The sequence below is a fragment of the Dipodomys spectabilis genome, unplaced genomic scaffold (genome assembly GCF_019054845.1).
Source record: "Dipodomys spectabilis isolate Male_0828 unplaced genomic scaffold, ASM1905484v1 ptg000089l, whole genome shotgun sequence".
NCBI lineage: Eukaryota > Metazoa > Chordata > Mammalia > Rodentia > Heteromyidae > Dipodomys > Dipodomys spectabilis.
The window spans coordinates 3,101,238-3,128,375 of record NW_024870766.1 but is presented as its reverse complement, the minus strand read 5'-3'; the positions used below and the strand labels follow the sequence as shown (position 1 = coordinate 3,128,375).

Sequence of the window (27,138 nt, the reverse complement as noted above, 5' to 3'; positions counted from 1 at the left end):
ATTTATCTTTTCAAAGAGCCACCTTCTTGTTTCATTGACTTTCATATATAATCTATTTTATTAATTTCTTCCCTAATATTATCCCTTTCCTTTCGCTAATTTGGGGTTTGGATTGGTCTTATGTTTTTGGGAACTTGATGTATATCACCAGACTATTATTTAGCATCTTTAAAATTTTTGTGGTGCTTGTGGTTACAAAAATTTTACTTACAAAAAATTTCAGCATTGCCTTTGCTGTATCTGAAAGTTTGTAGTAGAATAGACTTTTTGTTCTTATTAAATTTAAGGAACATTTGCATTTTCTTTTTTATTTCTTCAAGGAATCACTCATTACTCAACAATGTGTATTCAATGTTCCTGTATTTGAATATTTTCTTTTGATGTTGAGTTCTAGCTTTATTCCATTACAGTCTATTAGAACACAAGAAGCTATTTAAATTTTCTTATATCTGCTAAGACTTAAAATATGATTTCTTTTGGAGAAAATTCCATAGGATGGTAAGAAGAACATACATTGTGCAACTGCAGGTGGAAATTATTTGTAGTTAAATTTCAGTCCATTTGGTCTACAGTGTCATTTAATTCTGAAATTTCTGTGTTCTTTTTTGTGTGGATGACATCTACTGGTGAAAACTGGGTATTGAAGTCTCCCAGCATAGTTGTGTTGGAATCTGTGTCTTTTATTGAAGTTGGATTCACAGATGTTTGGTGCATATATGTTAACAGTTGTTATTTCTTCTTGATGGATTGTTCTGTTTATTAATATGAAGTGGTTTTCTTTGTCTCTTCTGACTAATTTTGGTTCAAAGTCTACATTAGGTGTGAATTACAGCTATTTCAGAGTCCATTTGCTTGGAAGAACTTTGTTCACTGCAAACTTCTTTTTTTTTAAGTTTGTGAGAAGCATTTCTTTCATACAACAAATGGTCAAGTCTTGCCTTTTAATACAACTTACCATGCCAATCAGTTGGTCATCTAGCAACACAACTGCCTTGCTAGTGAACTTGGTAGTGTGGAAAACCTCAGACTTTTTTTTTAAGAGTTCTGAATCCTCAGGCACTGTGCCCTTCACAGCCATCACTGATGTATCAATCCCAAGAGTAGCAAACCTGAATCTTTTAAATGTGTAGTAACCCTCTGGTGGACAGAATTACCCTTTCCAAACTATTTACTGTACAAATATTTTTTTACAAGATAGTCTGGAGTAAGAAAATCATCATTCACTGCTTCGACAATTTTTTTTATTGTGAAAATACTGTACAGAGGGGTTACAATTACATGGACAAGATAATGAGTACATTTCTTATCAAGCATTGTAGCCTCCTCCTTTGTTTCCCCTTCCCATCCCTTCCCATCCTCCCCCTTCCCCCTCTGCTAAGTCACAATGGACTGAAAATTCTGAGACAGTGAACCTCAATAAGCTTTGATTTTCTCAGGTGTTTTGTCACAGCAACCCAAAACTACCACATTACTTTAGCTTTTATTTTTGCTATGACTATTTTCTTGTCTGATCTATATAATGCCTCTCTATATCTTTCTGTAGGTCCACATTTCCATTTGAGAAGTAATATTTCTCCTGAGTCTGAAAAACCTATTTAGTATTTCTGGTAGTTTTGAGTGTCATGGCTATGAATTGTTTCATGTCTTACTTCCTAAAACGTATATCTACATATTATTTATTTTTAGGAATATTATGTATTGAAGGATATTATGTACATTTTACTGGTTATACAACACCACATTAATTTTTTTTATCATTATAAAGTGTATTCTAACAGCTTTTTGCTTCCATTCTTTCTGTTTAAAACTCATCTAGAATTCTTGCTTTGCCCTGAATGTAAAAATGTCTTTTCCTATGACTCTTTTAGAAGTCTGACTATACTAAGTTTTTATCTGTTGATGTTTTTTGACTCTCTGGGTTTATGAATTTAGAGTTTTATTATTAAAAAATCAAATTTAGGTCAGGCATTGGTGGCTTGTACCTAGCTACTTAAGAAGCCAAGATCTGAGGATCATAGTCCAAAGGGTTAGGGGAGTCAAGGAGACTCTTATCTCCAATTAACTACCCCCCCCAAAACCTGGAAGTCAACCAGACCTTGAGTTTAAGTCCCAGGACTAGAACACACACACACACACACACACACAATCAAATTTGGAAATTTTGATAATTTGTATAAGCCTCATTTCCTCTAGTTATACCAAGGTGGTTTGATGTTACATCACAGGTTGTGAATGCTGTTTGACTTCTAAATGTATCCTCTGTTCTTTATTTTGAATAATTTTTATTGACTTATGCTTAAGACCATATATTACTTTTCTGCAGGATAGAGTTTGCTTTACTCTAGAATTCTTCACTGTAGGGATTATTATTTTTCAGTATTTTTAAATCTTCTATTTTTGGCTAAGGTTATTTGTTCTTCCATTATGATCATCTTTTCCTTTTTCTTTTTTTGTAGTGACGGTGACTGAACACAGTGATATAATACTGAGCTACATCCCAACCCTTTCCATAAATTAAAAAACAAAAACAAAAACAAAAATACTGTCCAAAGCAATCTACAAATCCAGAGCCAGGCCAATCAAAATCCCAACACTGTCTTCACTAAAATAGAGAAAACATGTAAAAATGGCCAATAAATATGTTTGGTCATAAAAGAAATGAAACTCAAAACAGTACAAAATTTCAACTCACCCCAGTTAGAATGGCCATCATCTAGAGTACAAACAATAACAGGGGCTTGCACAAATGTGGGTGAAGAGGAACCCTAGTACAGTGTTGCTGGGAATGTAAGCAGTATGGAGGTTCTTTTAAAACCTAAACATATAGCCGGGAGCCAGTGGCTTACGCCTGTAATCCTAGCTACTCAGGAGGCTGAGATCTGAGGATCACGGTTCAAAGCCAGCCTTGGCAGGAAAGTCCATGAGACTCTTATCTCCAATAAACCATTAGAAAACCACAAGTGGCACTGTGGCTCAAGCAGTAGAGTGCTCACCTTGAGCTGAAGAGTACAGGGACAGCGCCCAAGCCCAGAGTTCAAGCCCCATGACAGATGAAATAAATAAATAAATAAAAAGAAAGAAAAGAAAGAAAAAGAAAAACAAAAAAAAAAGCCCTAAACATAGAACTAACCTATAATCCAGCAATTCCACTTAGGCATTTATGGAAAAGATTACAAACTGAGCTACAGTAATGCCACTTATACAACCATGTTCACTGCAGTACTATTCCCCATAGCCAAGGTATGGAATGAGGACACATGCCCCTAAATGGACAAATGGATCAAGAAAATGTGATACATATACACAGTGGGATTTTATTCATGCGTTTGAAAGAATGATATTATATCATTTGCAAACCCATGAAAGGACCTGGAAAAAAATCATGTTAAGTGAATTAAGTCCAGCCCAGAGAAAAAAAAAATGTGTGTTTTCTTTCATATGTAGAACTTAGAATTAATTTATAAATATATAAGCAAACACTTCAAAGTGGTATCCAAGTGTACCTAAGTTTACACTTGGATGTACACAGGGGAGAACCTACATGGTTTAATTCCTTAGGCTAACTCATACTCCAACAAAATAAACAGCAGGAAACAGGTACTTGAAAGAGGAGGTGAGGATCAAGGGGAATGGGATAGATGAATGAAGAGAGGAACGGGAGGAGAACGCAGTCATAAAATTTGATGCATATCTTACAAACTTAAGAAAATTGAGGGAAAGGATGGAAAGGAGGGATGGGGTAGAATGATGAAAGGGGTGACATTGATCAAGATGCATTGTATTCATAAACTGCTTTGAGGAATGGCAACTCCTTTGTACAACTACTTAAAGATAAAATAAGCATGCATTGGCCATTCTTTTCTTAAAGTCTCTTTCTATTAGTTGCAATATCTAGATTTTATTTGAGTTACTCTATTGATAGTAATGTTGGTTATGGGTCACATTGCTATTTCTTTTCTATCATAATTGTTAACTGTATGCTTTACCTCACAAGTAATCAGAGTAGGGTTTGAATATATTTTTGTTCATTTTCTGCTCCACCAAATTGCAAACTTAATTTTTTTTTCTGATGTCTATCTAGAGGGTTTGGCAATCAGGTTTCACAAAGAATTTAATAAGTTTGTTTACTTCACTTTTCAAATGGGATAAAAGAAACACCTCATTTTTTTGTAAGTGCACTTCTCTCCATTTTTCTGCAGTGTGGATGATCCTTTTGATCTTGTCATGACTTGAGCTTACATAAATGTACAGTTAGGCCTTAGACTCCAAACATTTAAAAAATTATTTTCTGCTTTCTACCTTATCTATACTATTATTCAGCACGAATTACTGCAGGAAAAGTACTGGTAGGTTTCACCACTTAATTCTATTTGCATGTGGGTAGTCTTACTGATTCTAGTGTGTGTTGGGGGTGGGGAGAGTGGGGGTGGGGTGGGGATTGCCTTTCCCTTCACGTCAATGAAATTTGACTGGTTTCTGTTCCCAGGGGAAGGTCTGCAGCTCCGGCTCTTTTCATGTGGCTTAATTACTTGCCTTCACTTGTGGGAGTAACTGCATTTTTTGCTCATATGTGATAAAGATAAAACTTTTCAGGTTACTCAGTGTTTTCCTATTGTTTTTATGGAAAACCATTCAGATTCTTCTATATTTAAGCTGGAAATGGACTTCTCTTGAACTTTAAACAAAATTCAAGTATAAGCCAAACATATTGAACTGCATATATTTCAACTGCATATAGGATCTGATACATTTGATTCTTGATGCTGTTGATGTTTCTTTCTCCTGTGTCTTTGGCTACCTTTCCACAGAACTGAAATGATGTCTAGCTGGTTGATCATATCCCCCAGTAAAATATAAATCACATAAGAAGCATTTCTTCTTGGTTGGGACTTAGAATATGGCACAATGATGCTCCTTAGTTATCTTTGATGTGGGAAAAAGTGAAGGAAGAGATGAAATACCTTAGCAGATAATATACAGATTTTGTTCAGGATTCAATTCTCTGCTAAGCTACCCACTAGTGTTTGATCCTTGCACAATGCTTATTTTCTCATCTATATAACGAATTTAATTTCTCATCTATATAACTGAGTGTCCTCCTTGTGACATTTAAGACAATGACATGAAACACAAATGTAGGATGAGGATAACTGAGCTATAAAAACGAATGTGAAAAGGCTAGATGAGTACCACAGCAGATTCTGTATCATTAGGATAATGATGGGTAGTGATGGTAAAGTTTAAGCCTTGGTGGCATGATCAGTCTAGTATCTAGAGAGTCGGCCAGCGTGATCAACAGTGACTCCTGCAGTATGTTCTATACTGAGCATAAATTTTAAGAATAAGTAAAATCTGAAGCACATCTAGGAAAGAGTTACTTGAGGGGTCTGGAAACAATCAAATGTCCTCAGTGGAATAATTTTATATTTGGTGATGCTGGTGTGTACTGAATGAAAGAGGAATATTTCAATTGGCTAATATTTGAAGGCTAATAGTCTTACCAATAGGGAGGAGACTTGATCTTCATTCCATAGGGCATGATTAGAACGAGTTGGTGTCATGCACAGGCCATAAATTTTGCCTTAAGAAAAACTGTCTGATGGTGGATTGGCCTCATAAAACAGAGCTGATCCTGTTACCTGAAAGCCTTCTGGTGGCTGAATGACCATGTGTTGGGGAAAATCAGAGCAGGATTTCTACAGGGAAGGGAAGTTGAATCAAGTGACCCTGACAGCCCCTTCCAACGCTGAGTTTCTGTGATATCATGACTCACAAAGTCTTGGGAGCTTCTAAGTAATACCAGATGTAATTGCTGAGGGTGGATTACTACTTAGCTTGGGAAAGGTTCCTAGAAGAAGATAAAAAATAATTAGAAAAAGATTGACTCGACTGAATATTGGGATTTGTAAATATCCATGGAGGCCTCCATGTTGACAAAAAAAAGACAGGGTTTTAAGGAGTGTTGAATCATTATGGTGTGTGATTTGAGGTACATTGAGATGAAATAACCTGTTCTACTTCTGTTACTGTTACTGTAGCTTCACCAAATAGGGTTGATTTTTTATCTTAAGAGTTGTGATTTGTCAGTTAGCAGTTGATAAAGTGAATTAAACCATTTGCTAAAAATGTTTTAATTGGTAGAGTGAATTTTTTTCTTTGGTCAGTCATGGGGCTTGAACTCTGGGCCTGGGCGCTGTCCCCTCAGCTCTTCAGCTCAAGGCTAGGGCTCTACCACTTGAGCCACAGCGCCACTTCAGGCTTTTTTTCTGCTTATGTGATGCTGAGAAATCGAACGCAGGCCCTCATGCATGCGAGGCAAGCACTCTACCACTGAGCCAACTTCTTAGCCCCTGGATTTTTTTCTTTCAGTGGTAGTGGAATTTGAACTCAAGGCCTTGTACGTCTTCATTTACCAGGTCCCTAGTTCTTTTTTCATTTAGTTTATTTTTTAGATTGTCTCACTTTTGCCCAGGGTTGGCCTATGAATCTGAGCAGTATCCTTCTATCTGTGCCTGTGAAATGTCTACGTTTACAAGTATGTAACACTATACTGAGCTTGGATTTTTTTTTTCCTTTTCTTTCTTTCTTTCTTTTTTTTGGGGTCCGGTCGTGGGGCCTGAAGTCTGGGGCTGGGCGCTGTCCTTCAGCTCTTCAACTCAAGGCTAGCGCTCTACCACTTGAGCCACAGTGCCACTTCCGGCTTTTTTCTTTTTGCTTATGTGGTGCTGAGGAATCGAACCCAGGGCCTCAGGCATGCAAGGCAAGCACTCTACCACTGAGCCACCTTCCCAGCCCCTTGGATTTTTTTTTTTTTTTTTTTAACATAAAGCCTCACTAACATTTTTTGAGGGACCTGGGTTGGCCTCAAATCATCATCCTTCTATTTATGCTTCATAAGTAGCTAGGATTATAGGAATGTGCCACCATGCCTGGCCTGAAATTTTTTTCAAAAAAAATTAAAAAAGTTTATAAGTGTTTTAGATGAAACATGTGTCAGAAAGTTCTGTCTGATACCACTGTTTCTATACTTTCTTCCACAATAAAACCTCCTAAAAACCTTCCATCAACATTTTGAATTCTATAGTGCAAAGACTGGAAAACAATCTAGGAAATCACATAACCCCATTTGCCTTCAGATAAGTGAAGGTAATTGTCTGACCAGAAGGGAGGGAAGGAGGGAAAAAAATCTAGATGTGAATTTTGCTATTAGCATATGTATATCTATACATCTATATATAATACACGTATGTGTACTATATATGCACACATATATATATATATATATATATATATATATAAAACCTAAACAATGTCTATAACTTAAAGTGACTTTAGTTGGTCCTGGAAGGCTGTAACTTAGTAAAATAACGTGGTAAATTTGGATGCATACAATGGAAAGAGCAGCACTCAAGTATGTGATGCATATATCATTGGGTCAGAGGAAATGGTAACTGCACAGCCAATAGAATTAGTGGTGACTATAGGCTCTCTTGATTCGATAAAGAGTGAATGACATATAGTTAGATCATGAAGCTGGATTCTACTATACAGCACCAAAGATTCACATTTCTCTTATTCTAAATCTTTGCTGATGTGTTTAAAAGAATGAAGAACTTCCTTTTCTATTGTGTGCCTACTGCATTCTTTTCCATTAGACCATATTCAAAACAATTTGTAGGTAGCTACACATGTGCTCTACAAATCTACTCGCAACCTATCTTTACCCTTCCTTTAGATTCTCTCCTATATGAACCACATTAATAGTACTTCTCTGGCCCTCTGGCTTCCCATTAGTATTTCTTATTTTCTCAACAAGAAACTGGAGAATATAAGTGCCAGTGGTTTACATCTGTAATTCTAGCTACTTGGGAGGCTGAGCCCTGCTAGAGACATTACTCAAGAGATAGAGCACCAGCTGAGCAAGCAAACTGAGCCAGTATGAAGCTCTGAGTTCAAACCCTGGGACTGGCAAAAAAAATTAAGTATAAAAGGAGACATCAGGAAAATTATATATATGTAACTTAAACCATACACAATTTGTGCATATTTATATGTAAAAAAGCTATTTATGCTGAGTATTGGTAGTTCACCCTTGTAACATTAGCTACTTAGCATTGTGGTTCAAAGCCAGCTCAGGCAGAAAAGTCCAAGAGATTCCATCTCAAAATAACCAGCAAAAAGTCCAACTAGAGGCATGGCTCAAGTGGTAGAATGCCTGCCATGAACCAGAAAGCCCTGAGTTTAAAACCCCAGTTCTTGAGAAAAACAGCCAAAGCTGTTTGTTTTACTCATTGATCTCACTGACTTAAGTTATACTTAAACTTACAAAACCAACTTTATGAAAACAAACTTAAAAGTCTTATTATGACAAATAATGTATAAATACATTTTCATATATATATATGAATTTAGTTAGTTAATGAGTTTCAAGTTTTTGTATAAATTATTTGACAGCAGTCAAAATCTTTTGGTAATTAATTTTTTTGAGATGCCTGGAGATTCCCGTGCAATTGTTAAGAAATAATGCACAGTGCTCCAATACCATCCTGTCCCTTTTTTCTCCTAATGGAACCATCTGGAAAACTATGACATAAAATCCATCCCCACAAGGACTGCTTCTGTTGGTTTTCTATGGCCATACCCATATTCCTCCTGATTTCCCCAGATCCTTAACTACTGACAACCACTATTGTCTTCTTTGTGTCTACAATTCTGTCATTTCAAGAATGATGTATGAAGAGAATCCTTTTGTTTTTGGCTTTTTACTCAGCTAATTCTCTGAAGATCCATCCAACTTGTTATCAGTTGTTCATCCCATGTAGTTGCTGAATAGTATTTCCTAAAATAGTTTAGTATTTCCTAAAGTGGTTTGCTTAACAATGTTCTTATTGAAGGACCTCACCTGGGTTTCCAGTTTTGGGGATATTATGAACAAAGCTTTTTTAAACATTTAAATGTAAGTGTGTGGAAGAACCTAAGTTTTAATTTCTTCAGTTTGTTAAGTTTCAAACACTACAGTTGCTAGATCAAATAAGTGTTGCATTTTTAGGTTAAAAAATCTTTCAAAATTGTTTTCTAGAGTTTTTAATGACATTTTATAGCCAATAGTCCTACAAGCCTGATTTCTACTTTCTCTGCATCCTACCAGGGGTTTCTGGTATATGTGTAATGGTAAGGCATTGTGAATTTAATCAACATTTCTCTAATGGCTAATAATGTTGATCATCTTTCTATATGCTCACTTACTATCCATCTACTTTGGTTAAATATCTATTCCTCTCTCTCTCCTTCACTCTCTCTCTCTCCCTTCTCTCTCTGTCTCTGTCTGTCTGTCTGTCTGTCTGTCTATCTCTGTCTCTCAATAGAACCCAGAACTCCAGCACCTTGCACATGCTAGGCAAGTGCTCCAATGCTGAGCCATATCCTAAGCCTCCCAGATTCAATATTCAGTACAAAAATTGTTTTTTAAATTTTGATGAACTCTAATTTATTAACTTAGAAATTGATTTTGATTTTGGTGTCAAGTTTAAGAACTCAGCCTATCTCTAGATACTAAAAGTTTTCTGTTATGCTTTCCCCCCAATGGTTTGTAATTTCATCAAATTGTAAAAACTTAAAACAATTTAAGTCTAAGATCTATTTTGAGTCCATTTTTGTATACAGTATGAAAGTTAAATTAAAGGTCATTGTTTTACCTATGCACGTCTAGTTTCATTTGCTAGAAGTCTATATTTTCCTCCCTGAATTGCTTTTACATGTTCGTTCAAATTCAGTTGAGCTTATTAGGCAAGTCTTTTCATGACTTCTCCATTCTTCCCACATGTTTTACTCTGTCAGTGCCATGCAGACTTGGTCACTGAAGCTGCATAAGTCTTGAAATCCAATAGGCTTACTCTGTATACTTTCTTCTTTCTGAAAGTAGTTTTGGTTATTCCATATTTTTGTATTTTCATATAAATGTTATGGCAGTTTTGTCAAATCTATAAAAATTGTGCTGAGATTTTGATAGAAATTATATTAAACCAAAATATCAATTTATGGTGGACAGAATGAATCACCATGCTCAGTTTCTACTTTAGCCTAGTGACATGGGATGTGGGGGTATTGCTCCAGCCTTGAATCCTAAATACAAACTTTACTTGCTTTGGTATTTTATTCTTTTATATATTCCTGAATTCTATTCACTGAGGGTTTTTTTTGTAGGTCATGGGGCCTGAACCATGGGCCTGGATGCTGTACCTTAGTTTTTCAGCTCAAGGCTAGTGCTCTACCACTTGAGCCACAGCACCACTTCTGGATTTTTCTGCTTATATGGTGCTGAGGAATCGAACCCAGAGCCTCATGCATGAAAGGCAAGCACTCTACCACTGAGCCACCTTCCCAGCTCTCATTCACTGTGTTTTAAAGGACCTTTGTGTTCACAAAGTATATTTGTATCTACTTCAAGAGGGATTCTGTCTCTGTCTGGTTTTGCTATCAAGGTAATCCTAGATTTATAAATAAACTGGAAGCACCCCTTCTTTTTATATTTTCTGGAAAAGATGGTATAGAATTTGTTTTTGTCTTTTTAACTGGTCAGGCAGAATTCTTTAGTAAAAACACTAATGCCTTTACATTTAATTTTGGGGAGTTTTAAAATTACAAATTCAATTTCCTTAAGATGTATCAGACTATCAAATGAACTGTTTCACACTGAATAGTAATTTGTGCATCTCTAAGAATTGCTAGCCTTCTTTTACATTATATATAGAAGACTTGACTATCTCTGTATGTGCAGAGTTTTCAACTATTTCCTTATCTTTTTGAGACTGTGACGTTAGTTTTATCCAATATTGGTCATTCGATTCTTTTTATATTAGTGTACAGTAATTGTACAAAGAAATTGGTATCATTGTGATACTTTCATACATGCATATTACATACTTTGGGTCGTATTCTCCTTCTCTAATACCTTCTTCATATCCCCTTTCTCCTCCCTCTGACCCCTCCCATTTCCGTCATGGCTCCTTATTTCACTTTCATGTCAGTTTTTTCTTTTTTCTTTTTCTTTTTTTGGTCCGGTCGTGGGGCCTGAACTCTGTGCCTGGGCGCTGTCCCTCAGCTCTTCAGCTCAAGACTAGCACTCTACCACTTGAGCCACAGTGCCACTTCCGGCTTTTTTCTTTTTGCTTATGTGGTGCTGAGGAATCGAACCCAGGGCCTCATGCATGCAAGGCAAGCACTCAACCACTGAGCCACCTTCCCAGCCCCTCATGTCAGTTTTTTCTAAGTTTTATGTCATGTGATAGTTCTCTAGGTAACTTTTTTTGAGGAACCTCTGTGCTGATTTCCATAGTGACTGCACTAATTTACATTCCCTTCAGCAATGTATAAGAGTTCTTTTCATCTAGATGCCGGTGGTTCATACCTATAATCCCAGCTACTCAGGAGGCTGAGATTGGAGGATCACAGTTTGACGCCAGCTATGGCAGGAAAGCTGATGGGACTCTTAACTTCAATTAATCTCCAAAGCTGGAAGTGGAGTTATGGCTTAAGTGGTAGAGTCTATGCTTGAGTAAAAAAGCTCAGGTGTAGCACCCGGGCCTCAAGTGCAAGAGTTCCTTCTCTACTCCACATCCTTGACAGAATTTGTTTATTGTTTTTTGGATAATAGCCATTTGGAGTAGGTGACGGAATCTCAATGTAGTTTTAATTTGCCTTTCCCTAACAACTCAAGATGTTGAACATTTCTTTATGTATTTATTGGCTGATAGATTAGATGGAACAAATGTTACTAAATGTCTTGAAATATTTCCTGCATATGTTTTCCATCTCAGTTTTTATTTGAATTTCTAAAAATTCTTTCATTCTTTTTATTCTTTATAGTCTATATTTGTTATATGTTTCCATTTTGTTGCTGAGACTTTTAATGTTTTTATGTCTTTCAGGTAGTTCTTTATGCAGCATTTTTCTGACAGGTATTTCAAGGTTTTTGCAGGATAGCTTTGATACTGTCATAGTATCTCACAACTTTCAAAATTGTACCCCTAACAGTAGCTACCTTGACAGATGTGGCATGTTTGTTAGAACAGATTAAAATGACTTCAGGTATTAGTATGATACCATTGATTGTGTCTAATCCTATCCCTAACATAGGGAAGAAAGTGGACAACAACATACAATTATAATTTTATCCCAGGGCAAGATAAACTTTTTGGGCCTTCATCCTGACATCATCTGAATAGATCTCCACATCCTATAGAAGACCACATTGGCCTCTTCTATTGATGGCATTCTATTGAGGCAGAAGAGCATGAAACAAGCACATTGCCCCAGAGAACAGATAAATCCTATGAAGATTTAATTTTCAGTTAAAATTGCTATATAAATAAATAATATCTATATAAGTAGAAATCTGTATAAATACTAGTATTTAATGCAGGCTAAAGTAAGTTCAAAGAACATTACTGCTACATTTCTTTTGTTGTTTTTCTGTTGTTAACACTCTGTCTAGATTTGTTCACAGACTGTTGAAATTCCAAAGTGCTGCTTCAGATTTCAATATCAAGAGATGAAACACAATACAAGAACGCAGTAAACAGCTCATTTCTGTGAATGGTTAATTCTTGTTTTAATATGATCCTCAACATCTATTTCTAGTCATTTGCATGGACCAGTGAATCTGAACTATGTGGAGACCAACTTCTTTATTCCTTAACACTAGCAATAATATTTTTTTCCTGTATCATTCACAGCTCACTTAGATTTTTAAACATTTATTTTTATTGTAAAAGTGATGTACAGAGGGGTTAAGGTTACATAAGTCAGATAAGGAGTACATTTCGTTTTGGACACTATTGCCTCTTTCCTCATTTTCTCCCAGTTTTTTCCTCCCCACACGTCTCCCCTACAAGTTGTATAGTTCATTTTCAACATAGTGTCTAGTAAGTGTCACTGCTGCATTTGTTCACCCTTTGTCCCACCATTTATGTGCTCCCCTAATCCCCCCCAAACAGATAAACATGTGTAAGACAAAAAGCACAGAGATAAAAAACAGTGACAAAGAGAGAAAAAAATCAAAACAAAAACAAAGCCAAAATAACCAAAAAACTCTTGTTTCTAAGTGATCTTCCCTTTGCTATTTCCTTCTGAGATTTTTTTTCTTTTTTCTTTTTTGCTAATACAATCTAAATAGCCAAAAAGAGAATATTGTATATTGTGCATTTTTAGGCTATCATTTTTTTGATAGTATTGTTGGTAAACATTTTCTTTTTGATCACTGAATTATATTACAATTCATTACAACTTCATTACTATGCCTTCATGCTTTCAAGAGGGTAGTTTCAATAGTTCTAATGCCTTCCTCCTTTTGGCTGTACTTGACTTAGGAGATACCTTTGTGTCTGTCTGCCTTGTGGAAGAGTCATTCACTCATTCATTAATAAAAAAAATCTCTCCTTTTGCTATGACCAGAATGTGTCCCCCTCCAAATTTATATATGACTTAATCCCCTTGGTGAAAGTTTTAAGAGGGTGGTTTAAAGAAGTGAGAAGTCATAAGGCCTTATGAATGGGATTAATGACCTTATAGAAGACAAATGAGGACAAAGCAATTAGACACTAGACCATTAGTACCTAATCTTAGGCTCTAGAACTTTCTTTACAAATAATCAACTCTAGGATATTGTGTTCTAATAGCATGAACAGATTATGATACTTTCCAAGTTTCTTGTTTTTAAAATCAAATTCCAAATTCTAGAGAAGATATAAAACAAAAGAATCATGGCAGCATGTTTATCAAATTTATTCAGAATCAGTCAGACTCTTATTTTCAAAAGGCAAACATACTTTCACTACTCTGCTGTTCTTTGGAAAATAGATCTGGGTTACTATAACGTAGAAATATATTTTATCTGTTAAAAGTGATAAATGTCATATACCAAAATGAGTTCTGATGAACTGAAATGTGTATTTTTCAAAGGAGGTGTCTAATAATCAATTAGACGAGAAAGACATAGTGTTGGCAGCAAAGAATAAGGCTCAGCAAACTTTTTCAGTAAAGAACCAAAGAGCAGCTGGGTGCTGGTGGCTCATACCTTAATCTCAGGAAGCTGAGATCTGAGGGTCGTGGTTCAAAGCCAGCTCAGGCAGGAAAGTCCATGAGATTCTTATCTCCAATTAAGCACCAGAAAACTGGAAGTGGCACTGTAGCTCAAGTGGTAGAGTGCTAGCTTTGAGCTGAACTGCTCAGGGACAGCACCCAGGCCCAGAGTTTAAGCCTTACAACTGACAAGGAAAAGAAAAAAAAAAAAAAGAACCAAAGAGCTAATCTTTTAGGCTTTGTAGACTATATTGTTTCTATTTCACCTACTCAAATATATTATGTTGGTACAAAACCAACCAAAGATAATAGTTAAACAAGCATGCCCATGTTGCAATAAAACTCTATTTATAAAGACAGGTAATAATTTTGATTTGATCCACAGGCTGGAATTTGCCAGTTGCAGTCATTCAGGAAGAAAGAGTTTATGAGAGGTTATTTACATATTTATTTATTTTGTGGTGCCTTGGTTTCCTTAAAACTAAGGAAGATATTTGCTACTTTCTAATCTCTTTTCTTCCTTCTTTGCTGTAATTCTTATAGAATTTATAACCTGCTTAATATGAGAAAAAATTAAAAGTTGGTTGTACAGGGCTAAAAATACAGGGGTTATATCTATTAATTTGGCAGTTTAAAATATGTATATCGGGTCTAAAATTTTTTTAAAAGAGAATTCTAGGACTATATTCCTGGAGGGAGAAAGAAGTTAATCTTTAAACAATTTTAATATCATAAGCAAGTAGACCTCCAATAGAAAACCCCAGATAAAAAGACACTTTTTCTATGCTTCTGCCACTTCTAAGTTGACCTAAGAAAGTGGGTTTGATGGGTATTGTGATTTTTTCATTGATTCCATATTCTACATATAAAACATTATTTTCAGCTCGTCCCTGTAAACGAAACAAAAGTTTTTGGACTTTTTCATCTTCCCACACATCTCCACTTTGCCACAAGGAATTAATATCAACTTTCTTTCCAAAGCATTGATCAATTTTTCCTTTGTGGACAAGTCTGTTTGTATTGTTACCCTTTCCAAGAAAGAAATAGGCAATTGGTTGCTTTGTGCGATACATGTGTTTATATCGCCCCCTGAAGGAAGTTTGCAATGCCTGAGCATACTTTTCCATTTGTTTAGAATCTTGATCTAACTTTTGGTTTTCTGGCCAGAATAAGAGGGAAGCTAAGAAATAAGGTTCTGGAAATCGATGAGTCAGTCCTATTGGTTGCAAGACATCTCTAAGCTGTTCTTTCAGCTTTTTAATTGGCTTTACTAATTTGGAGGTGGGTTTAATACAAGAGAGAATGATATTAGCTAAGATGAAATTTTGCTTTTCCTTTTGCTGTATTCTGGTAGTGCATTGTTCAAGGAGGAAAGTGTACTTGTTCACTATATCTTCCATGCTGCTTACTGACTCTTCTTGACTTTTGATAAGATATTCCAAGAGCCCAGAGAATTTGTCAGCTTTTAAAGCTTCCAGACTTCTTCGATACCTCTCTACTTGAAGTGGCAGACTAAGCTTTGACCCAAGATCTCTGTTTTGTGTTTCTGCTAAGGGACCAAATATATCTAGATACTTATTAAAATTTACAGCCACCTTCCTCCTAGTTTTGGCTTCTTCATTTTGCTTAATGTTATTCCTGGGTTTGAGAAGGACAAAGTAATCATCAAAAAAATCAAAGGACTTTTTCAAAGAAGTATGCAAAGTAGTTAGATAAGGAATGAAGTTCTTGAGGGCTAATTTAAATTCATTTTGATCCCCTGGAATGTCACAGTTTCCTGATACAAAATTGATCAGGTCTTGCTTAGACAGTTCATTTTTATTGTCAAAAAAAGGAAGGAGCTGGAGAATCTGGATCGCATAGAGCCCAACTTCTATCTCCCCTTGATAACCAGCTATATTGTATGTATCATACCGCCTTTTTGACTTCTGATGCAACCTTTCCTTCACATCATATTCTCTATCTTCACTTTGTTGTTGTGATTCTTTGAATGCATCTGAGGCATACACTGCTAATTCCAAAAGCTCAGTTAGTTCTTCAACTGAAATGTTCCTGTTTCTGGCATTATCATCTATCCACCATCTTATTTTACTTTTGTAAACTTGACCCAGTGTATCTGAGATATATGAATTATCAGGTTGTATCTTTTTTGCTTCTTTTGCCCAGTATAAAGCATTGCTAAAGTCCTTCTCTTTAATGTAGAAATATCTTGCTAAGGCTTGGCAAATGAATGCATTTGGGTTGAACCGATGGATTGCTTCAAGCAACACGGTTTTAACAGCCTCATTTCCTTCATCTTTATGTAATGCTTCAATGAATGGGGAAAACCTGTTCTCTGTTTCACCCTCATGTTCATGTCGCTGTCTTGTGAGCAGCAATGTTTGCATATCTTGAAAAAATTTGCTTTTTCCTATGCCAGAATCATAGAACAAATTTTCTGTGAGCATATCCAGGATGATTTGACTCTTATCCAAGTTATAGCTTCTTTTCAGTTCTTCCAGTGAGAGTTCTGCAATCAATGGGTGACTGATCCGGATCCCCCAATACTTTCCACATTCTATCACCTCAGTTTTGATCAGGATTGTTGAATAGGTGCCCATCTTATCTTCAAATTTTTCTGGTCCCCAGAAAGCCTTCTTATTTGCGATTCCTAAGTAATCTTCACACTGTGATAGGGAAATGGTGGTATCGGGCACATATGAATTCAGAATAGCCAGAAAAGAAAAGAGCTTTGCTTCCTTGGTAGAAATGTTCTGTCCTTTCAGAATATTCCTGACCACCTTTTTGATGTACTCTTTATCAAAGTTGCTTTTCATGATCATGAAAGAATAGAAATCTTCAAAGTTTTTATGCTGTTCTTTGATTTCTTTCAATTTAAGCTCAAAAGCTCTCTGTTCTTTGGAAGATAGTTGTTGAGTTAGTGCAATACTGTCTGTAATCTTTGCACTTTTTTTAGGATTTTGAGATCTTGTGCAATTTAGGATGATCACGAGAGGTTTCTCATACCGAATGTACTTGTTAGCTACAGCTGTATGAATGGAGGTCTGCAGAAGATAGACATTATCTTGTTCTTCAAAATCATCGACGAGGAGCAGTACAGGCAAGTATTCCTGATGGTTTGTGGCTCCATACGTGATTAAATTGGTCACCTGTTCTCCGATTTCTGAAAAATCTACTGTCTTGTTTTTTAGCACAGCACATCTGAATTTCTTCCTTAGCTCCCAGAGAATATGCATTGCAAGGGTAGTCCCTCCACAGCCTGGATGATGGTAAAGATGAATAATTTTGGCACATGTTGGTTTAGATGAATCCGCACAGTTCTGAATCATTTCTTCAAGTCTTTCATATTGGTCCCGCTTGACAAAAGGTGAAGAATAGTTTTGGGAAGAAAAGTAGAAATTCCACCAGGACACTTTGCCACCTCGATAGAAATCTTCCTCTTTTGATGCCTTAAATTCCAAGAACTTATTTTTGTCTTTCTCCAAGTGTGTACCTTCACATTCGTTTTCACAAAGAATTTCCAGAGCAGTCATGATATCTTCTTCTTTTTGCAGAAGGACAGTAGATGAACCAATAGATGGCAAAAATCTATCTGATGTTTGAGTTACAGATTTTAGTTTAAGAATAGTGCCATTTATCTCTTCAAGATTTAAAGCAGATATACAGTGGTTTGATAACTCATCTTGCTGTTTTGTTAATCTTGCTTCAAGCAGGTCTTTCCATCCTTGACATATGTGTAAATTTGCACAAATACATAGTATATTTTCCATTCCTTTTAGATCTTGATAGAATGCACAGAAAGTTTCAATAAGAGGGTCTCGTGGATCATCCACAACGGAAAGTAATAGAAACACCACCAAAAACTTCCCCCGTGGCATTATATCTTTATGTGTAAGAAATGAAATGAGTTTTCTGACATCAGAAGCTCTTTCTCTTTGCCAGGAACTTGGATCTAAGGGTTGATATTTTTCACTGTCAAGGTCTGACCTGCCATTGCAGAAAATCCAGCTGGGTTGCTGGTAAAGGTTCAGAGTAAGAATCTTCTCATCTGATGTGGATTTTTGTTCTACAAATAGACTTGGAAAGTGAAGATTTGCTACTCGGCTTTCTTTGAAAACGTTAACTGCTCCATTGCTCTCAGAGTCAGGATCAAACTCTAACACAGCAAACCATTTAATTTCCTTTAGGAAATCTAAGTGTTTTGTTTGATTTGGATGGCATTTGTTTATTACAAGAATGTACCAGTAATAGTATGAATTATCTAACAAGTCTTGATTTCCTGTCAACAGTTTAACTAGCTTTTGACCCTCACTATTGCTTCTAATTGTTTTTTCTTTGGCTTTTTCTTCTGCTTCTTTCCTAGACTCTGACATTGTTTTTAAGTCTAATTTAAAAACATTGAAATCAGTTTTATTTTTTAAAATATTTTTACATTTGGGCCCATCTCGCACAAAGACAGAGTATTTTGAACTTGGTTTCCATGTATTGTTGCTGTGGTTTTGCATTTTGATCTGGAAATAATCTTGTCCACATTCAGAATATTGTGGAATGACATCCACTTCAATAACAAATCTGCCAGAAAGAGTACTATTTGGCAGTAGAACTTCCACAAATCTTGGTTCTCGAATGCACTTCTTTGCTTGTTGGACCTGATGGGATTCAAAATACTGATGTATCATAAGATTGAAGTGGTTAATTAGGGCTTCTTTGGTATCACTGGTGACTTTTAGGCCAATAATTTCTCCGTGGGGTTTGTCCTTGACTCCAAAATGAATTGTGCCATTGGTACGTGAATTCATACAAGCTGAAGCAAATCGGAAGGTCTCATTGCTAAATTTCATCTTAATATCTATTTCTGTGGCTCTCTCAGTATCTGTGAGAGCTTTGAATTCATGTACCGGATCAATGAGATTGAGTGGTCCTGTTTCAGGCTGTAGAATGAAATGTGATTTATAACGATATGGATGACTGAATTCATCAAAAGGGTATGGGACACATGTTGGTTCTGGGGATAGCTGTGTTCTCTGTAGCTCTGTTTCATTTTCTGTGAGCTCATTTTTTATTGACTTCAAACCTTCAGCCCCTGAACTCTTGTTAGAGGCATTAGCCACATCTGAATTCTCTTTAGCACTTTGATTTTGCTTAGGTGTCTCTGTATTTTTCATTTGCATCGAAGTTTGCTTTTGAGTAACATTTTCACTACTATTTTCCCCCTTAGATGTCTGAATAGAATCTTTTGAGGATGTTTGTTGTAATTCTTTGAATAGTTCTTCTATTTGGATAGCTGTTCCATGTGTTATGCCTAAATCAACGAGACGTCTTGTATTTAACCACTTCAAGATCACTCCGTTCACATCCTCAGCAAACAAGATTTCCCTGTATTTTTTTTCAATCTTATGACTTTCCAACCACCGGTTTACATCCTGTTTTGTCCAGTCATTGGTATTGGATGGAAGATTTAGTTGCTCTGCCATTTTGATAACTGTGGAGAAAAAAAAATTAACTTAGTATTTTACAAGTAAAATTTAAAAATAATTTTTTTGTTGTTGTTGGGGCTTGAACTCAAGGCCTACGTGCTGTCCCTGATCTCTTATTGTTCAAGGCTAGTAATCTATCACTTTGAGCCACAGCATCACTCCTGATTTTCTGGTGGTTAACTGGAGATAATCTAGCAAATTTAGAACATGTACTTTTATACTCAGATAGGACTTTTGCATAATATCAATATACTTATTTGTGCATTTTCAAAATCTTATTTTGTTTGCATTCTCTACTTGCATTCTTTATCTTTTTAAATATATATTTTTATTGTAAAGATACTGTACAAAGGTGCTACAGTAACATGAGTAAGGTAATGAATATATTTCCTGTTGAGCATTGTTACCCCCTTCTTTGTTTTTCCCCTATCATCTTTTCCCACCCCTCCTCCCTAACTTCTCCCTCCCCCCACATTCTTTATTCTGTGTTGTATGTCTTCTTCCTTTGTAGATGTTGATTGCTGATGCAGTTACATGATAGGTTTTTTTTTTAATGAGGAAAGCACTGTAAAATTTACACTTTTTCCAATCTGTTCACATAGTAATAAGAATTTATACAGATGTCTCATGTTTAAACAAAATTAAGAGCATGTTAAAGTTTATCTGACATATTAATTTTTATTGTGAAAATACCATATAGAGGGGTTACAGTTACATGGGTAAGATAATGAGTACATTTCTTATCAAGCATTGTTGCTTCCTCCTTTGTTTCCCCTTCCTATCCCTTCCCATCGGCACCCCCCCCCCCGCCCCGCCCACAGCCAAAGTAGTAAAGTTTACAACTTCACAACTTTTTTTGTTGTTGTTGTTGGTCATGGGGCTTGAACTCTTGGCCTGAGCCCTGTCCCTCAACTCTTCAGTTCAAGGATAGCACTCTACCTCTTGAGCTACAGCACCACTTCTTGGTTTCTGGTGGTTTATTGGAGATAAGAGTTTCATGGACTTTCCTGCCTGGGCTAGCTTTGAACTGCAATCCTCAGATCTCAGCCTCCTGAGTAGCTAGGATTCCAGGTGTGTGCCACCGATGCCTGGCCATATTAAATTTTATAAATATAAATATACATTTTATTCTGTGTCAACGTAATACATATACTATTCATAAAATAAGAACCAGCCATTCTACCTTGTATAACCCCCAAATAGTAATAAAACATGTCCTTTGTTAGTGTTGTTTACCTATAAATAAAACAAATCTGTAACCATATTAAAAAAAGAATCTTATGGCTTTCCTTCCTGGGCTGGCTTTGAATTACGAGCCTCAGATATCAGCCTCCTGAGTAGGTAAGATTACAGGCATGAACCACTGACATGTGGCAAAAAAATTCATTTTTATAGGCAATACATGTGTTCTAAAACTTAGAATTCCTATTACCATTTTCTTCTATGCCTTCCAGAGAAATATCACAAGTACAAATATGTGAGCACTTTCTTCCTTACATGACCATGAACAATTCCCTTTTCCTTACTTTATTCTCTAAGTATGTGTTAAGTATGTGTTGGGGATGCTTCCATTCTGTACATATAGAAATGTTTTGTCTGTTATTAGCTATAATCTGTACTTGTGGTATTATTTCAGAATATTCAATTCTGCTATAGAAAATAAGAAAAAAGAGACAATAAACAAAACTATGTATAGAAGTGAGTAGTTTTGGAGTTGGGAATGTGGCTTATTGGTAGAGTGCTTGCCTAGCATGCATGAAGCCCTGGGATCGATTCCTTAGTACCACATAAACAGAAAAAGCTAGAAGTGGCACTGTGGCTTAAGTGGTAGAGTGCTAGCCTTGAGCAAAAGCAGCTCAGGGACAGTGCCTATGCCTTGAGTTCAAGCCCAAGGACTGGCCAAAAAAAGTGAGTCATTTTCAAACATTTATGTCTATTTTTTATTTAATAGATATCAATGAACTGAAGAGAATATGTGTTAAACAAGAGGAAGGAAAAGAAGGACCAAATGAATATTAAAAATTCATGAGACACAGGAAGAGCTTAATGTTTTGGAGCTATTAATTGAGTTTATCCATTAGTAACACCATTCTGATCCTTTATGTCCCCTACTCAATAATAAAAATAAATTAATAAAATAAAATAAAATCCAGAGTAGCTTATTGGGTTATTTAATTACCTATAGCTAGGGTCAGGCAGAAAATCTGTGTCCCTATCTCTAAAAATCAGCAGCAATAAGCATAGTGACTCAAGTGGTAGAATGCAGTTGAGTAAGCAAACTGAGTGAGAGTGTGAAGGTTCTAGTTCAAACACTAATATTGCACAAAAGAAGATATCTAACTGTGTCTTGTACATATCTAATGATACAGCTAGGTTGAAAGAAAAAAAGAACAGACAAAACTTGATATAATTCAAATATTTATCAATAAATCCAGGAATAGATATGCTAATGAGAGATAAAGTAGACTTTAGAGGAAACTACATTACCAAAGACCGGAATATGATATATTGATTTTTAAAAAGCCAAACACGATGTTATAACAATTTCCTAAAATGTATTCACTAGATAAAAATTGCAGAAAAATGTGTGAATACTGATTGAAACTTTTCAGATTTAAACAAATCCACAATTATAGTTGCAGTGCTGAAAAACTTTGCCTTACCAATTGATACAAAAATTAGAATAGTGGACATATAGAAAAAACAACAATATCATCAACAATACCAAGTTCTATAAAGTATATTTATAGAACACAGCAATCAAGAATAGCTGAATACATTCTTTTCAAATGTCCAAGCCTGTCCATATCATAAATTATAAAGAAATGTCCACAACTTAAAAAAATGGAAATGATACAGAGTGCTTACCACCTGCAATACATTTTTGCCTGAGAATTAAACTCATATCTTCAAATTCTAGTACTTGAGCCACTCCTCCAGTTATCTTGTTTTTACTATGTTCTTTCTTTTACATAAAATTTTATGCTGTGGGCTGGGAATGTGGCTCAGTGGTAGAGTGCTTCCCTAGCATTCATGAAGGTCTGGGTTCAATTCCTCAGTACCACATAAACAGAAAAAGCTGGAAGTAACGCTCTGTCTCAAGTGGTATAGTTCTAGCCTTGAGCAAAAAGAAGCTCAGAGACGGTGCCCAGTGCTTGAGTTCAAGCTCCAGGACTGGCAAAAAAAAAAAAAAAAGAAAACCCCCAAAATAATCTAAACATTTATTGCTAAAACCTAGAAAAATAAGACCAAAATAATTTGAATGGAAGAAGACAAGAAATAAGAAAGCTAAGAGGATGTCAACTACATTTACAACAGAAAAATAATGAAGAAAATCATTGAAACAAAGATCTACTTTCTTTAAAAGACCAATAAAACAGACACATTTCTACAAAATGTAATAGCATAAAAAGAGAACCCAGTTTGCTAATGTGAAATTGATAATTAGAATATTCTTATACTTTCAAAAAAGTCTGGCTTTATAATTTTAAAAATCTCCTATATACGCTGTCATATATTCATAATTTTGGTTGAGAATTCCGTTAAATATTTAAGGAATTGATAGTGATTCTACCCAACATATTCTCAAAAACAGAAAAAGATAAATACTTTCTAATTTATCAATGAAATCAGAATTATCTTATTAGAAACACCAAAAACACTATAAAGCATAACACTATAAACCTTTATATATTCATAATATAGAAGAAAAAACTCTTAACCTAATTATTGCACATAGAACTTACAACATCCAATGATCAATGATCCAATGAGTCAATCTGTATCCCTATTTAAACATTTTGTTTTTTCCCTTCCCCTCCCCAAATTATACCAACATCAAATACAATGAAAAGCATTTTTACAATAAAATAAAATAAAATTAGAAGATTCAACTAAAAGATCAACTCTATGCACAATTGAGATAGCTGAGGGAGTAGAATTTAAAAACTAAAGGCATTCAACAAACTAATTCAACAAAATAATAACAGAAAACATCCTTGACCTCAAGAAAGAGAATTTCAACAAAGGGTGAACAAATGAAGCAGTAGTACTCACCAGACATTATGTTGAAGATGAATTATACAACTTATGGGTGGGGACAGGAGGGAAAACTGGGAGAGAGTGAAGGAAGGGGTGATATTGTCCAAAAAGAAGGTCAGACATTACCTGATTAAACTGTAATCCATCTGTACATCACTTTTATAACAACAATAAAAAGACACTGAATCTCATCCACCTGACAGAGGCAGAACAGCAGACTGGACCAGAAGTTAATACTCCTAAACACAGTGTTGTGAAAAACTCTAGACTTTAAAAACAAGGAACTAATTGTAAAGGCAGCGAAATCAAAGAGGGAACTTTATTACAATAGGAAGATAAGATAATCTTTCTCCACACAAACTGTGAAGGCAAGGAGAGTCAGGAGTGCTATAATTCAAGGTTTGAATGACAACAATTGCCAGTCTAAACTAGTGTATCCAGAAGAGCTATCATTCACAATTGTTGGAGAAATTAAAACCTTCCACAAGAAACAAAAATGAAAGGAATGCATAAACACTGAACCAGCACCACAAAGATACTAAAGAAGACAAAGTCAAAGAAACACAGCAATAAATAAAAATTAATTTAGTAAATTAATTTAGTAAAACAAGCAAAGGAAGAAAGCATACTACAGGAAAACAATGAAATAGCAGGAAACATGGTATATTTGCCCACGGTAACATTAAATATCAATGGGGCCAATTTTCCAATCAAAAGATGCAGAGCAGCAACAAATAAAACAGCAACCCCTCCCCCCCACCTCCTACCCTCACCCCCGCCCCCAGGAGACAACCATTATTCATTACCTCTAAGAAATCCATCTCATGGTCAAAGATCAACACTAATTCCAAACAGAAAAAGTTCTTTCAAGCAAATATATCCTGCAAAAAGTCAGGAGTAGCCATTTTTGGTATCTTACAAAAAATAGATTTCTCATTAAAAGTATAAAAAATGAGAAGTAAGCGACCAATCTGGGGGACAGACCTGCTGGACTGCTCTAAGCGGGAATGGAGGCAGCAGTGGTGGACAGGTGTGGGCAAAATTTAAACAAAATTTACGGGGTAGTCATGGGTCCCATTATTTGGCTATAGGAATCGGGGGCAGAGTCAAGTTCCGAGGAGTGTAACAAGAATTGTGCAACTGGGATGGGGATTTGTAATGTGCCAGTGAGGCAACGGGTTTGCACATCATACTGGAGAAATGGTGCAGCATCAGGGAAAGAGAAACATAACAGATTTTTATAAACAGGTAGGGATGCAGGGCGGGGACTTTCCAGAATCAGCAAGTTGACTCCAAGACTTAGAAAAACCAGCAAGGAGAGACAAAGAAGGTTCACTACATATTAAGAAAGGGAATAATCCACAAAGAGGAAATTTCAGTGGTCAATATATATGTGCCAAACAGTGAGCCACTTAAATACATAAGTCATTCTTAGACTTACAGAGTGTAGCTTCTGTACAACTCCTTTATAATAAAAATACAATTACATATACATCTATATACAACTATATCTATATCTATATCTATATCTATGAGCTCCTGAGACTGAGTCCACCTCAACCAATGGCTAATGGTATGGCATGTCCCTGTTATCCAAGCTATGGGAAAGCAAAATGGCTGGGTGCATTGGTATGCACCTGTCATCCCCAGAGACATGAAGAAACACAAGCAGAAAGACTAAAGTAGCGGGCCTGGACATAAAGCAAGACAATACCTCAAAATGAGCCACTGTAAAAACAAACTGGAGATGTGGCTCATATAGTAGAGCACCTGCCTGCTAGGCCCTGAATTCAATCCCCAGTGCTCTTCCCCATCTCAAAATTGTTGAAGATCCTACTTTGGGGGAATATACCCTTTTACTAGAGGAAATAATTTTCTTTCTTGGAAAAACCTCAGAAAGTTTTTGAGTTTATTTAGAAAGTGAGACAGGAACACACACACACACACACACACACACACACACACACACACACACACACACACACACAAGCCCCCAAGAAAGCCGAGGGAGACTAAATGAAGTACAGGAGAAAAAAAAAGAGGAAGCAATGCCCCAGAGTGATGTGAGTGCCTACAATAGCTGTTTTTCATCCTATATGTTTTAAAAAGTAGCCTGGAAAGTTTCTCTAGAGCTTCTTAGCAACCAGTATGAAAAAAGAAACCACACAATTCACTCTATGATTGAACTCACATACATTTATAAACTGTCAGGCTCACTGTGGGGTTTGTTGGCTTCCTAAAAAAGAGGCTGTTATTCAGAAAGGCAGTTCTTCATTCCCTTGCATTACTTTAGTAGATGCTTTGGGGGAATCATAAACCATGATTCTTATCAGGAATATAAAGCTGTCATAATCCTCAGGACCTCCTGTAGCAGTATAGCTACTTGGTCTCTCACAGATAAATCTTATTTGATACTAATACCAACATACTCTCAGGAATTCTGTTTTCCTAGATATCTTTTCCTTAGAGTACAAGGTATAAGGTATCTTTGATTAAGGTAAACTTTTATATTTCCATTTTTTCCCCTGGAGATCCTGTTATGCTTTTTTTGGGGGGGGGGGGGAGTGGGGAATAGATTTAATGAATGAAATTGCCTTTAGTTTTAAATAGCAACTTTAACGAAACATTATGACTCATTGTTCATCTAATCTAAAGTAGATTCATGTTACAGTAACAGAGTCTAGAAATATCTCTTTTTGTTGTTGTTCTGTAGTATTCTTAAATCTTCCCACGACAGAGTAGATTTATTGTAATTCAATAACTTTCTGATATACATACTATATTAATAAGATATTGTACTTACCCAAGTGGTCTTTCAAATTTCTTCTACATCAAAGGAGGGAACAACAATCCATTTTAGTGAAGAAAATGTGTTTCTATTTTTTCCTTCCCAAGATGTTAGAGGAAAGGATTCTAGTTTTAAAGAAAGCTTCCGTATCTTCTACTTCAATGCCAGTTCAAACTGGCTAAGAAACCACAGGGTGTGCCTGTTACAGGGAAGACTGAAGAAGAATGGACTTGGTTTTAGTTTCATTTCCCAGATCTCAGAAATTATTTCTCTGTTTCACTTTTCCTTCATCACAACTTTGCCACCTGCTGGTACATTTGTTTAAAATGCAAAGATTTGACATCTTTACTTGAGAGTTTGGAGGGTTGCAGAGAGTACTGTTGTACTGGCTATCAACAAGCTGTGTGACATTTTGTCTTAATTGATTCCTTGGGAATGCTGTTTGCTTTCTTTTGATTACACTTAAATATTGTTTAAATCTGTTTTCTGTTGCTCTAATTGAGTATCACAGAGTAGAGGATTTACAACAAAATTTGTTTCTTATAGTTTTAGAGTCAAGGGGCAAGGTCAAGGGGCTGCTTCTGCTGACAGCATTCTTACTGATGGAGATTGCAGGGTTCCAAGGTGGTACAGAGCATCACCAGTGGGAGCAGGCCTTGCTTATGTTGTTTTCTTTTTCTTTCCCGAGCTATTATTCATTTTTCTCTTGTTTCTTTTCTTCCATTTCAACTGCCACTTTGTATTTCCTAAGAC

The 27,138-nt window shown here is 35.9% G+C and overlaps 1 protein-coding gene across 1 annotated transcript; it reads right to left on the bottom strand.

Annotated features, from left to right (window-relative positions):
• Window positions 1–14,238: 14,238 nt before the first annotated feature.
• On the bottom strand, window positions 14,239–26,565 carry Samd9 (sterile alpha motif domain containing 9). The gene is made up of 2 exons (XM_042684516.1): window positions 26,401–26,565; window positions 14,239–19,561 (listed from the first exon to the last, which is right to left on the bottom strand). The coding sequence occupies exon 2, from the start codon at window positions 19,551–19,553 to the stop codon at window positions 14,793–14,795; it is 4,761 nt and encodes a 1,586-aa protein (XP_042540450.1). The 5' UTR covers window positions 19,554–19,561; window positions 26,401–26,565; the 3' UTR covers window positions 14,239–14,792.
• Between the last annotated feature and the right edge of the window lie 573 nt (window positions 26,566–27,138).